We start from the raw sequence: 14,144 nt of genomic DNA, 5'->3' as shown, positions 1-14,144 counted from the left end.
TCCAGTCCAGTCCCCTAGTTTTTAGGTCTGGAACTGAGGACAGGTAAGGGGTATGAAAAGGAAACTCACAGGCACTGGGACTCGGTCCGGGGCCCCTTTCATGACCCCAACTGCCCCCACAGAAAGAGGGGAATTCCCAGGAGAAGGTACAGTAAGGGGTGCTGTCATCAGCCCAGAAAAGGTGATCCTTTTACTGCCAAAGACATAGGGCTGGAGTTGAAATCCTGGGCAGGCAGGGAAGGCAGAAGCCCCTGCCCTTAAACCCACAAGAGTTGGCCCCGCCACCCAACCTGTCTTGCCACCTCTGTGGCCTGAGCAACAAGGTGAGGAAGTCCAAGACAAACTTTTCACGGCTTAGAATTTTTATTAAAATAATCATTTAAATTACAACAATCCCCCAGAACAGAAAATAGCCTTCCAAGGTCTGGCCCTGACAGGAGGTGAAAATCAGGCTCCACAGAAAGAAGTGTGGTTTGACATCTTTGAAAACAGTATGGAGTGTCCCTGGAAGCCCAGAGCCTGGCCCCAGGGCAGCTGGGAGAGGCTGCCTCCCACCAAGGCCACCCCCTCCAGGGGCTGCGAGTCTCTAGCCCTGTCAGCGAGCAACACTTAGTCACCTTCAGTCACCTTCGCTGGTTGTCAGACTCTGGACTTGGCCATTTTGATTTGAAAGAGAGAGAAACCTACCCCCAAGATTACAAAACACAGTCACTTAAGAAGTGTTATGTAATGCCATGGGGTGTTGTCTAACAGAGCTTGGAGGGTACATGAATAATTGAGTGGATGCCACAGGTCAGAGCGCTGCTGTGGCTGAGGTGGGGCCTCAATCAGGATGAAGGAGGTCGTCTGTGTGAACAGCTAAGGGCTGACAACACAGCCTCACAGAGTGTAACTAGCTGGGCAGTGACTTCATGAATGGTGCTTCTGACTGAGAACCCTCGGAAGTGCTTGTAATAAAATAATCATGGCCAGGGCCCTGCTCTCAATGGAGTTCAGGGGCTTCCTTACTTGATAAGCTTCCAGCCCTAAAAATATTCACTTAAAAAGAACATAATCACCTGAGCCACAGGCACAAGCTGCTGAAAACCAAGCTTCCCTGTCATTCTTCTCCTATCTCTGGGGCTCAAGACCTTTCTGGGGGCCACCATCCACTCCCCCAAGCATCTTTGGGAGATACGCACCAGCTCTCGCCTCCAAAGAGAGCTGAAGTATTCCTGGCTGAGTGAGGCTCTGCTGGCCTCCTGAGTCTGCTCCCCAGGCCCATGGGGGATCCTGCCACAGCTCAAATGCCAGCCAGCTCCCTTGTGGCCACACAGCTTGGCATTTCCCGGACTCCAGACATACACATGGCAGTTAAAAAAAAAAAAGGCCCGATAATGCTTTTATAAACTACCACTGTGCTCCTGGCCCCACAGCCGCTGTTAAACAGATTAAATTTACAGGTCAGGAAGAAAGTAACTGTCATGGACATTCAGGGACGAGTGGCGAGCCTGAGGAGACAGAGCCTCAACACAAGAGCCAGACCTTATGTTACGAACGTGTGAGAACTGCCCTCACATCTCAGGGGAAGAGGCTTTTGAGGGACAGGGAGATACAAAGGAACTCTTTTAGCCACAGCCATCCACACTTAAATGTCCAGATGTGGAGTCTCACACTGTGAATTTTAAGGGGCTGGGGTGACGCACAGGGCTGGCTTTCTCGGGGTAAGGTGGCCCAGAAAGGTGGGGGCCAGCCTAGGACGCCATTCAGTCTGACCGTGGAAAAAAGGCAGGATCTCTGTGAGCTTGTTTCTCAAACCAGATAGGATTGCCAGAGACCACCTGCTCTCGGGAAATCTCCAAGCTTCCACACGTCTTCATTTAATAAGTATCTTTTCATTGGTTAGGACTTATCTATCACCTGCTCTGTATTACAGCCCCATTGAAAGGATTTGAATGGCTCAGTGGGTCACAGCAGCACCACCAAGCCATGGAGTAAAGAGCAAGAAAGTGGCCCCAGACCAAGGAGCCAGTGTGGGCCAAACGGGTGGTCTATGACCTGCTGCCTGGCAAGGTGGAGAGTCGTGCGCCAGCAGGTGCAGCGCACTGACTGTGATACCTACATCCAGCTCAAGCTGGGAGGTGCACAAAGGGACTCCACAAAGGCAGCCCACGAAGGCAAAAATAAAAGACCTCTGGGAGATGAGGGCAACAATAAAGAGACCCAGGTACAATAATGGGTTAGGAGGGGCTTACTGGCACATGGCCAAGAGAAAAGATGATTTAGATCAACGACGCGGGCTGAGGCCAGTGGAGCTCGGGGTTTGGGCCACCGAGAAGTACCTGTGGGGCTTCTGGGCCCTGCAGAGCCCCACTGTCGCAGGCAGGCTACCAGGTGCTGACTAGATCATGACCTGGGAGTCCCTCAGCCCACCACGGGCAGGAGAGGCTAAGGCTGAAGGGAGGTGGAAAAGACGTGGCTCTCGCCTGCCTCTTGGACCCTGGTTTGAGATGGCAGGAGGACAATGAGTGTTCTATATGGTGCAGATTCTTACACGGCTCTATGGCCCCTCTGCTGGCAGCCAGCCCTTCATCGCAGCTTCTGCCTAGTCTGTCCCCATCACAGCGGTCTTTTCTACTCCCCACCACCTGGCACCAGAGCACTGCCTCAAGGGTGCCTGGGCTGGGGACCTATCACTTGGCTCATCATGGACCATGAGCAAACTCACTGATGATGTCCTGCAGGCAGGCAGGCCACTCTGGGCCTGGGCTTGGGCGAGCCATGCTTCTTTGCATACCAGTTCCTCACTAGTGGAGGAAATGAATGTTCTGGAAACATGGGATTGGGGGTGCTGGCACCAGCCTCCTGGCCTCCAGGGACTTCACTTTCTACAACCACTTCCTAGCTTAGGCTGGGAGATCAGCACTGGACAGTAAGACACACACCTCAGGGTGCCTTTGACGAAGGAAGTATAGGATCACACATTAGACGAGAAAAGACAAATACGTCTTAAGAAATTTAAAGACTCAAGTCAGGAGAACTAGAACCCCATGAGAGAAGTCTCTGCAGGGTCATAGTTCAAGGCAATTGCACATGAAGTGGGTTGGGCTCTCCACTCGGCTGGGCTAAGCTCCAGAGCGCCCATGGAAGCGCCCAGCCAGCACACCTACGGATGGTTCCCATGGTGTCTGACCCATCCTGCCGGTGTTGGGAGCAGCAGAAGTCACAGATCCTGGGGTGGCTGAGTCACCTGCTAGAGCTCTTCAAAGAAGGCCACTCGGGACTTGGCGCTCTGCAAGGTGAGCTGCAAGGAAGCAGAGAAGAAGTTGAAAGGAGGACTAGATGTCTGCTCTTGTACAACAGGAGGCCATCCTGCCTGTGGACTAACCTCAAAGGCAGTTTGGAGTAAAAGGGAAGATGGTTCAGATAGATGTTCAATAGGTGGTCAATCCCAAATAAGTCTTCAGATTTGCCAAAGAGCTCAAATTAGGAGGTGACAAATGAGGACATGCCAGAAAGGATGGCTAGTGGGCAGAAGCATGTCAGTAGGAAAAGGTCGTCAACATCGCCTTTTCACAGAGGGCAGGAGATCCCTAGACATTTTAACAGATTTTCACGTTTCCGTCTGCAAGAGCCTCTAACGTGCCTCTGTGGTGTGCTGTCTGCGGAGGTTCCAGCCTGGGATGTTCGCCCTCTCCAGAGCTCAGAGTACTAACCTGGCAGCACAAGCGTCTCAGTCCTTATGCCCTGGGGACACCACTGAGGCAAGGAGACATGGCCTTAGGCAAGGCAGGCCTGCCTCAGATGAGCTAAAACTTGGCCCTTCCATTCCTGGTTTCCCAGGTGGCTCCAAAGCAGACTTGCCGGTGAACTGTCAGCTGAGAGGGGTTTTCCACCCGAGCTGGGAAGCAATGGGCTCTCTAGGTGGGGCTGGCTTGGGCAGGGAGATGGTGCACTCGGCTCAGTGCTTTGCCCAGAAACCACAGGGCCTTCCCACGGTCGGGCTCTCGGCATGGCAGATAAGGCACTAGAGTTTTCAACTTTCTGCACTGCTAAACCCCAATTTCCTGACTCTGTAGGCCACTTCCCAGGATCTCCCCAAACAGAAGTATCTGACACAAACACCCTCCCAGTGCTCTGCTCCCTGCTCTATTCCTGAAAGCAACTACTTGGGCAAGACCGTGTGTCACATATCCAGCTCTGGGACCTTGTAGAGGAGAATTTTGTGGAAGGGGGACCCAGTACATGCTGTTCACCTTCACATCCCTTAAACCACTTACATTAGTGCCTTGCACCTAGTATGAGCTCAAACAATGTTTGTCGAGTGAATAAGATATTGGCTATGATAGTGAAATGGTGAGATGTGTGAGAAAGGTGAGCGGTCCACATGGGGCTGAGGAGGCCTGGGCGCTAATTCTCCATCACCAGCTCACTGTGTGGCCTCACTGGACACCCATGACCTCTCTGCACCTCTTTCCTCTGGAGTTAAACCACACGGGCAGGCTAGGTGGTCGGACCCATTCCCTTGACCTCTGGCAGTCTCTGAATCTGAAAAGTCCTTAGTAGCATCCGCGGCTCTCCAACGGGCGGGGGAGGAAGATGCCAAACCAACCACTTCACCATCAAAGACAGGCGGCACCAGTGTGCTCAAAATCAGACAGCTTGAGAGCTGACTCTTTAAATCGTGCCAAATGTTTTGGCCTTGAAGTTCCCGACTAACAAGCTGATCGTGGGGAGGCATCTGAGCTGTTTTCTTCAGCGGAACCAATTTCCAAAGCGCTTTGGAAAGCCCAGATGAGGAGAATGGAGAGAGCTTTCACTTCTTTGCTGAAATGGAACTCCCTCTAGAAGGGAGCTGAGTTTGGATGGGTTTCTCCTTAAATGCAATTGTGGAGAAGGACCAGGAGTTATGTGCTCTGTGATAACGGGAACCAGGATGGTAACTGTGGAATAAAGAGAACCAGAGGACCGACCACTGGGACAAAAATCCTCTTGGCAGACGAGTTTAAATCAAAAGGTTTAAAACCCAATGTCTCTGGTCAGGTTGTTCCCACACTCCCAATGAAGACCTCAGGCTGGCTCATGAGGGGACAGGGAACCTGCAATGGATGGGTCCCTGCCCCCAGCCCTGCCACACACCAAGTCACACACAGGCACAGTCAGACTACCTGACCCAGAGCTGTCTGAGCCACCGACCAGGTGGGTGGTCGGGGGCAGGCTGCTCGCTCTGGCCTCAGTTCCTCACTATGAAGTGGGGGTGGTGGCAGACCCTTCCTCACGGGGTAACGTGTGGAGTGACTGGGAAATGCTGTGAAGTGCTCAGCACCATGCCTGGTGCACGACGAGAATGCAGCAGCTGTTATTACTAATAGCAGTGTCATGTTTCTTCTCCTCCCTCAGCTCTGGCTCCCCTCCTCCCAGTGGGGGAGCAGGGCAGAGTGCAGGTTAGACGGGGTGCAGGCGAAGGCAGGGTTGTGTATTGCACTGGCCTTTGTGGCCTTCGAGGCAGGGCAAGTGGGTGCCCCCGAGAGTCCTGGCCACTTCCTCAGGCAGGGAGCCCAGGCTGTGGGGGCCTCTGCGAGCCTCCTGCCCATTTGTGCAATGTTAGCTCCAAGAATTCCTGGATCCTCTACCCAAGTTGCGTGCTGGCTGTCCCCTCGAGGTGCCAGGGGGAGGGTTTTGGCAGCTCTGGCAGTGCCAAATTCCAGTTACTTCAGCGTGTGTTTGTTGGGATGCAAGGTCCCCTTCCGATGGGCAAAATGCTTCCCCAACCCCTACCCCATACTGCATGGCAGAGGCTCAGTCTGACCTCTTATCTTGCAGAGCAGAGGCTGTACCCCAGCCCAAAGAAGATGCTGAGTGAAGTCAAGTACTCTGGCCATGCAGAAGTAGGAAAGCACCACAGACATGTGGCCTCGGCAAGAGGGGCGAGTACAGTCTTCTAAAATGCACTAGACTGTTAGAGGGGGAGGCACAGCCACTGGGCAGAGGCGGCGAACGTGTCAGCTGACACCGAGGGCACTGGGAGCCTCCTGCCTCAGCTCACAGCAGACCTGGCTGCCACCATGCCCACCTTTTACCCGTACTGTACAATTCTTGGCACTTTCAATTCCATCAGGAATCTTGTCATCGGAGAAAATTACTGCACAAGCCGCCTGTCCACTGCTGGAACCCTTCCAGTTGCCACGGCGGATTCTACCTGCTTGCACCTCAGCAGCGTCCTTTATCTTGGACATCAAAATGTCCTCCTCTTGAGCCAGCCAGCGCTCCCTGAGTCTTACACAGGAAGGCACAGCTGGTGCTGGAGAGTGGGTTGAAGAAGCAGGTGTTGAGAGGAGGATCTGCAAGGATAAGCCTGGGGCTTCTTTCCTCCAGGTGGGGTCGCAGAGGCCCAGGGGCAAGGAGGTTCTCTATAGAGAGCCCAGGAATCCCCTCAGGCATCTGCCAGCTGCACTATGGCCTCCGCTCAGCCTCCACTCCACTGGGCAAGCTCTCCACACCTGTGGGATCCTTCGCCACCTGCGCTCTCTAGGAAGCTCACTGACTGTCACATTTATAGTACAGCCACAGGCAGGAGGTATTCATAAAAGGAGAAGAAGGCTCAGAGGAAATGGCACGAAGCTAGCTCTTCATAAAATAAACTATCTCTGTGGGCCTTCTTTGTATACTCATGAAAATTAGCCAACAACTGTTCTGGTTTCCTGATACCCCTCACACCTTAAGGTATATGAGCCCGTGTCAGTGTTTAGTCCATCTTCTTGCTCAGTAATCGGCCTGGCTCTCTCCACACAGCACAGACATGATTCAACTAAGGGGTACCACAGACATGATTCAACTAAGGCCCTTGCTTCCTGCATGTCACACTGGGAGACCTGCAGCCAGTCTTGTGAGCAACCCCCCGCATTCCCTCTAGTGATCCAACAACACCCCTCTGCACCCCGCAGCCAGACCTGCTGGTGGTGGGCAGCACCTTGAAGAGGGAGGGGAATTACCCAAGCGCAGAGAGTACGGGCTCTCCAAGTACACTGCCATGGCCAATCTCCAAGGCTGTCCAGGAAGAGGTCTCCTCCAAATTTCAGTAGAAGGAGAAAAGCCTAAGGAAGTGGGTAGAGAAGCAGGGCCTTGTAGACAACAGCTGCATCCTTCTGGACCTGCAGAATCTGGTCCATTTTCTTAAATCCCTCTGAAGACAAGGGAATGATAATGTCTGCCATGCACTGTCCAAAACTTGCAAACTGAATCCAGACAAGGGCCAACCACAGGAGTCCTAGAGGTCATGCCCAGCTCCTTCCGGAAGCGATAAACCACATGGACTCTGCGCAAAGGCTCCAACCACAGTGCTCTTGCCAGTTCCTTAACAATGACTAAAGAATACGAAGTTTCCTCACCAGACACCAGGCTGATCCACTTCTCTCTTCCAGCTGTCTCCTCACATCTGATTAAAATCAGCCGTGTGAATAATATAGGAGGAATTAAGTTCTCTCTTGACTGAACCGGCTGTTCAAGTCTGTCATTAATCCAATTCCATTCTGAAGAGACAAACTTCCTTTTCTTTCTTTGCTGCAGACATATATGGCTTGTTTTTTATCTTGTGGGGGGCTCTGATCCACCTGTTGGGCCTGGCCCTTTCTTCCAGCCCAGTATCAACAGATTCAAGTTTGGCAGAGTCGCCTCTCCTCCTGCTCATTTCACCATCAAACTGCCAGTTGTTTGTAACAGCCACCAGGCTGTAAAGGGCAGGAGAGGAAGCCACTTGGCAGAGCTAGACCTCCTCACGCTACCCAAACGTGTGGTGTGACAAAATGAACACATCCACCCAATCTAAACAAGTTCAACTTGGGGAGACACCCGAATGCCAAATGTCTCCTTAAAAAGACAAGACGCTGGCTCCTCTGAACCCTAGGAAGGCCCTAGTACCCAGCAGGTTCTCCCTAACCCAGGTATGCAGGAAATATGCAGACTCAATAGTTCCTGCTCACTAGGGGAGGATTTCAGGCAGCCCACCAACATACGAGGATCTGGCAACTGCCCGCTCCTGAGAAATGGCCCCTGAAAAAGGTCTAGAGACAGCGAGCCTGGAAGGCACCTGTGACAAGCACCAGGCTCATCATTCCCTCCCAGCCTGCCACTGCAGTAGAGGGCTTCCAGCTGCAGACTCCTCCAGCATTGTTCCCAAGAGTGCCCCCTGCTGGAAAAAACAGCAGGGGGCTCACTGACAACTCTCTCCCCCAGCTCTCCTCTAAAAGGCCTTTTTGGGGGCCTATTTCCCAAAGTGATGGGAGGAAACTAAATGTATTCGGGCACGGAGCCTGCAGCAGCAAGGCTGCTTGATTAAGAATGAATTACACTTTCATCAGCACATAGAGAAAATTGATTCACAAGGCTGCATTGTGATAATCTGGTTCCTAAAGCAAAAGGGGGTAGCATGGGGGTGGGCAGGACAGAGCCACTTCCGCTACACATGATGAGAGAAAGGAAGCCCTACAATTAAGCTGGGAGAACAAAACTAATCAGAACGCAAGGATTCCTCCAACTAGTCTCTGGGGGCCTTGCCTCAATCCACTCATCCCGAGGGAGGAGAAAGGAAGGTGGGAGGGGGCCATCTAATTTATTTTAAACAATAAGACCCACAATGCTGAACCCATTTTAGATACTAACCTAATAACTCCAGGAACTGAGACTCTGCTTGTCCCATAAAAATGCAGTGAAATTGAAATGCAAGCCCTAAAATCATGTTATACTTCCTCTCCACCACTACATATGTACTGAAAATGAAGGAGGGGGGAAGGCTGAGATACAAAAGGAAATGCAGATCCACCGGGTGAAAGCAGATTCTGGAGCAGAAAGGTGACAGGCAAATACAGCAGCAGCAAATTCTAACATAATCTTTGGCTTGGGGGCGTAATAAACATTGCCCCTTCCAAACCTGAACCAAGAGCAGGGCCAGTAAAAGGAGATAGCGGCTGTAAACCACCCAGATTAAGCTTTTCTGCCATCTTGCTAGTGACAGCTTGCACCCAAATGCCATCTGGTGATGTGCATGGGGAGAGAGCTATTCACACACTTATCCCTAAACAGAGGTGGGATGAAAGGCCAAGTCATCCCAATTAACAAATCCGATTTGGTATTAGCTACTTTATCTGCTCTAGAGAGAAATCTGCCAGGGAAAACCCACAGGGTCCCTTTTGTGTATTAATCCTTTAGGGACCTAAAGCAACAGAAAGATGCCTGGAAACTGATGTCTACCCCTGTGATGCTGGCAGGGCCCTTTGCTACTCCATTCTTCCACCTGGAAAATGGACTAATTGGCTTGTTTCATCTCACTGGGCAGGTGGAGGCTGACAGCTCTGAGCACTCTGAGCACATACCTTAGGAAAAAGGTGCAGATAGACTGATATCATTCTCAAATTGCTAGTATCAGAAGGGAAATCACGGCAAGGATCCTAAGGACAGAACCTCGAGCCCGCAGAATGAGTTTGCATCCCGTCTCTTCTCTCCCACTGTTGCAGTAACAAATCAGGTGCCGGAGGAAAGCTGCACTGAAACATATCTTCAGTGCTAAGGGACCAAATGGGATGTTTTACTGCATCAAATAAGGCCCAATAATGTCCTCAGGCACTTTCAAATGGCTGTAATATACGCTAGGAGGGCAAGGCAGGTTTTACAGGCTCCTCCATGCCTCGCAAAGGGAAACTGCTTACTCAGGTAAACTCCCCCAACCAAAAAGGGACTGGGTCGTGGTCTTTTGGAAAAGAAGCTGATAGAATCTTCTATCTAGAGAGCTACCAGAAATAAGCAGGAAAACTGTAAGCCCTCAACAGTTATGAGGCACCTAGACATTTTAGTGTGTGTGTGCGGGGGGGCGGGTAAGTGTGGCCTTCAAGATGAGTCCAGGTGGCACATCCAGGAGGGATGCATTCCGAGAGCAGCCCATACCTTCCAATGCCTTCCCTGTCCTTCCCACAGAGCCAGGAAGAGTCCAGATGGCCACTGTGCTCTCTTCTACTGTGTTCTGCATCCACAGCTGGTGCTGCTGTGTTCCTTGCTAATCCTCGCTCCCCACCCCACTCCCATTACCCATTTTTCTCCTCTTCCCTCCGCGCTCTGTGGTGTTCCAATGACAACAAAGGGAAGGCTCTGGAGCTGGGCAGCCGGCGCACTGCTTTTTATGTCAGGGCAGAGGATGCTTCATGAGACAAGGCCCAGTTTCCAAAACACACAGAGCCACTGGGCTCCCACAATCAGAGTCAGGGGAAAGCTGAACGCATTAACCATACACGCAACATGAACTGTTTAGTAGCCCTTTTGAGGCAGGCGATGCAGACCAGAGGTCACCAGGGAGGCTCTGGCCGTTTGCTTTAATTGCAGGAGACGCCTTTCACGCATATTCGATCTTGCCCTGTGATTTATCACTTCCCCGGGTGTGTTAAGTGTTCTACTTCACTTCGCCAGCCCTGCCTCTCCAAGGGAAGTCTGCACAAATTGAAGATGACATTGGACTTTTATGTCTTCCTGATCCAAGAGAGGCAGCTAGAGCTTCAGATAAATGTCCAGGCTCCATATTCTTGTTCTTCCACCACTGGAAACCACAACTGGACCTTGATGATACAAACCATTTACTAACAAAATAAGCTTTCTAAGCTCCATGACCCCTGTGATTTCTCATCTGTCAACTTCTTTTGAAATCCTGTGCCCTCAGAGACCCTGGGCACAAAAACGATGATGAATTTGCTGGCACCAGCTCAGGATCTGGGAGTGAAACCTGTTCCTTGAGAGAGGGGATGAAAGCAGAACTCTGAAGTGTGTGCACTCCGGGACTGCATTTTCACCTCCACAGTGTGTTGCACAGCTCAGTCACACCTGGCCACAGCTCACCTCATCAGCACTGTGGCTCTGAAGGCAAGAAGAAGCTTAAGCCCATGACATTCGTGTCCCCATCACCCCAGCCTCACTGCTACACTTCATTCTCTCACTCCAAAGGCTCAGATGTCAGGAATATGTGTAGCTGTTGCCCCTCCCCCACCCCCATGAACTGAATCTAAAATCCCAAGGGCAGCTTTTGATGGCTGGTGCTGCTCTGACTCAGACGCAAATGTCAAACCAGTTGCACTGATTATCAACTGGGAAAAAGTGGAAATGTGAGGAGTTGGCAGGAGAAAAATATACCTTTGCAAACTCAAATCAGATAGTAACCAGTGAAGTTAATTCTGGCTTTCTTCCGGTTTTTACCTCCAAACGTATGGAAATTAATACAATTAGTGGATAGGCTTATCACGTTGTGTATATAAATGGGGGCCGTCCCTCACTACAGGCTCATAAGCAGATTTGTTTCTTTATATATTTTTAAGCCCTTGCTGAGCTCTTTAAGGTGAACAAAGTGTTTTTTATACATTACCTCATTCAATCCTCACAACAATCTTGGTGGGTAAGGACCATTTTATTTATTTTTTATAGATGAGAACACTAAGCCTTAAGAAAGAATTCCAGAGAAAGTTAACTGGCAAAGCAGTGGTCACCTGAGTTAACCGGACTGGACTGCCTTTCAGCATTCCCAAAGGAACACGGTAACCCCTGGTAACCCAAGGGTAAACCCTCAGAATTAGTTTAAGTGTTACCCAGCCCCCAAAGGTACTGCTGAGACAGGTCAGACACTGAGACCACCTCTTGGTGCGGCAGAAGAATACTGAAAGCAAGGAGGAGTCTAGATCACAGTAGGCAGAAGAACCTTGCAGAAATCTATGATCAAAAAACATTAAAAGCACAACAAAAATCAGTGCAGGCTGGTTTGAACCAAGATTAATGAACTTTCAGGACACTGGAAACTCTCCAATTCACCACCAGCCTCTGCAGTTTTCATCTCAGACTTTCTAGATGGAGCTCTGCCCTTGACATTCTAGGCACCCACACTTCCAAAGCCTGCAGTGGTGTTTCTCTTCAGCACAGCTCATATCAGCCCAGACTGCAGCAGGCACAAACCCTGAGCTGCCTCAGTGCAGGAAGGGGGGCTGGTCATCAGTCCTGGATACAGGGATCACCAAAGTCTAAAAAAATGGAAAGTGCATCAAACTTCATGTGTAGCAAAAACTACCACTATTTAATCTCGTGATGCTGAGATAACTCCAATTGTATTAAAAGCCAAGCACATGCTTTTATTAACCCTTGATTCATCAGAATTCTTGATTAACTGGAGTCTGGCAGCCTGCTTTGAAAACAAATTCACATTAAGACATTAAAAAAAAATAAGGCTTCTGTATGTCCTAGCAGCAGTACAAATCTGACTACAAATCAAACCTCATTTGTCTATAATAATAGCTCAGTGAGAACTGGCGGTCAAAATCAGGCCCCTTGAAGAATTTAAACTCTGAATCATTACAGAAAGAGGAAAGATGAAATCATACCAAAGTGGAATAGAGCAGTCACATGTAAGGACTATCTGACAGCACAGGCTGAAATAAAAAGGGATTTTCTTCTTGTCCCTGAGCTAGCCACAAAGTCCAAGAAACCAAAGTGGATCCAACCTGGGGTCGTCTGGGTGCCATGGGTCACTACTGAGCAGATGACCCAATTGGCCTGCATATTTCAATGCTGGTCATCTCTGCTCAGAGCATGTACTGCTTGGTGTTGGGGTGTTCTAACATACCAACATGTGGTATGAAAGCTAAAAAAATAGGAGCCCGCTAAATAAAAATGTCACATACAAACTGGGGTTCATGCCATTGGTTCTTGGAACCACTGACAGCTTGAATCCATCTCATAATGAGATCCATCTGGGACTTTAATAGCTAACCTCTCTTGCTTGGATAACAACCACAAATAGGATCTATTTATGCCAGATCTCATTTTTTGGTAGAAAGCTTCCAATGAGCTTATTTTATTTTAGGAGCAGAAATCGCGGTAAAGACTCCAAAGGACACATGCTATGTGACTCTCAGATGCTGGTGGCCTCACTGGCTTGGGTACTACTAGAGATTAGGTGAGGAGCAGAGGCAGGGTGTTATTTTATTATCGGGCATAATAAATTCTCTCTACTGCCGAGGCATGTTAGGAGAATAATGAACTTCTGCGGAAGGAAATCAGCAATCATTCAATTAATTCCCTCAACAATCAGTGACTGCCCATTTACTGGGTGCCCGCGACTGCACTGTCCCAATGTGAGTTCACTCCAACCACAACTCCGCCCCGGGCTGTGGAGGAGCTGAAGCAGAGACGGCCTCTTGAGCGCTGATAGACAGATAGTCCACTGAGACTGACTACACATCAGAACCCTATGCAATTGGTTTGCTTTACTTGACAAGAAAATGGATGTGTACAGAAAGGGGAGGCTCTAAAGGAAATGAGTGAGCATGGGCAGCTCCTTCATTCCACAGCCAGAAGCTGTCAGGTATGATCATGGGTCTTCAGAGACTGTCACCACATAAAAGGTCTTGATCTTGAGTTAAAGACACCACTCTTAAAAACACCCAAATTTATCCCATTTCCATGCTAGGGTTATTATCTAAGAAATACGCCACCAAGACAAAGGACTTTTAGACAGACCTGACTGGACAAGAAGCAGTGACCTTCTCCAGCCCAACAGTGACACAAGATGTAAAGGACAACCACTCCTATAGCCCCACAACATGCTCTTCAGAATGAGGCAGCCTTCTTGGCCCCTGGAAGCTGGTTGGCCCCAGAGGGCAGACGCCTGCTCTCAGACTCAAAGCATGCTGTGGCCAGTACCCAGGCACCACCTGCCCTCAGGAGGGCACGGCTTGGCCCGGGAACAGAGACAGGCAAGCTCATGCATGGGTTAGTATCACAGAGGGCAGTACCATCACCACATACAGAGTACCTGGGAATAACCTACTTTGAGGGCTCAAATGCAGATAGGTCTTCTGCCTTGGGCTTGAGGCTAAACCAGCAAAATAAAATGAAGAAAAACAAAACATACCCTGTGATATCAACAATGCCACATGTGCCATTTGCAAAATGCTCAGACAGGCCTGAAATTGTGACAAGTGACTTCGTTTGATGTTTTTATAGCTTGGAAACAGGTCTCTCTCCAGCTTTCAGCACTCCAGGTTCCTGTGGACGAGGACCCAGCTTACTGCAACAGTGGCAAAGATGAGACCGCTCCTGTGCCCAGATGAGTAAGTGAGGGGCGGGGTGGGGTGTGGGGCAGCTCT

At 50.2% G+C, this 14,144-nt stretch overlaps 1 protein-coding gene across 1 annotated transcript in view; it reads right to left on the bottom strand.

The window, feature by feature from the left end:
* Positions 1-344: 344 nt before the first annotated feature.
* The window catches only part of NF2 (neurofibromin 2), a 70,180-nt gene continuing 56,380 nt past the window's right edge, over positions 345-14,144 (bottom strand). Inside the window, 1 exon segment of the mRNA XM_015591015.2 lies at positions 345-3,283. Coding sequence (XP_015446501.1) covers positions 3,233-3,283 — 51 coding nt within the window. The 3' untranslated portion in view covers positions 345-3,232.

Source organism: Pteropus alecto, unplaced genomic scaffold (genome assembly GCF_000325575.1).
Source record: "Pteropus alecto unplaced genomic scaffold, ASM32557v1 scaffold190, whole genome shotgun sequence".
NCBI classification, from domain to species: domain Eukaryota; kingdom Metazoa; phylum Chordata; class Mammalia; order Chiroptera; family Pteropodidae; genus Pteropus; species Pteropus alecto.
Note: the sequence above shows the minus strand (reverse complement) of the source record. Positions and strands in the feature narration are given on the sequence as shown.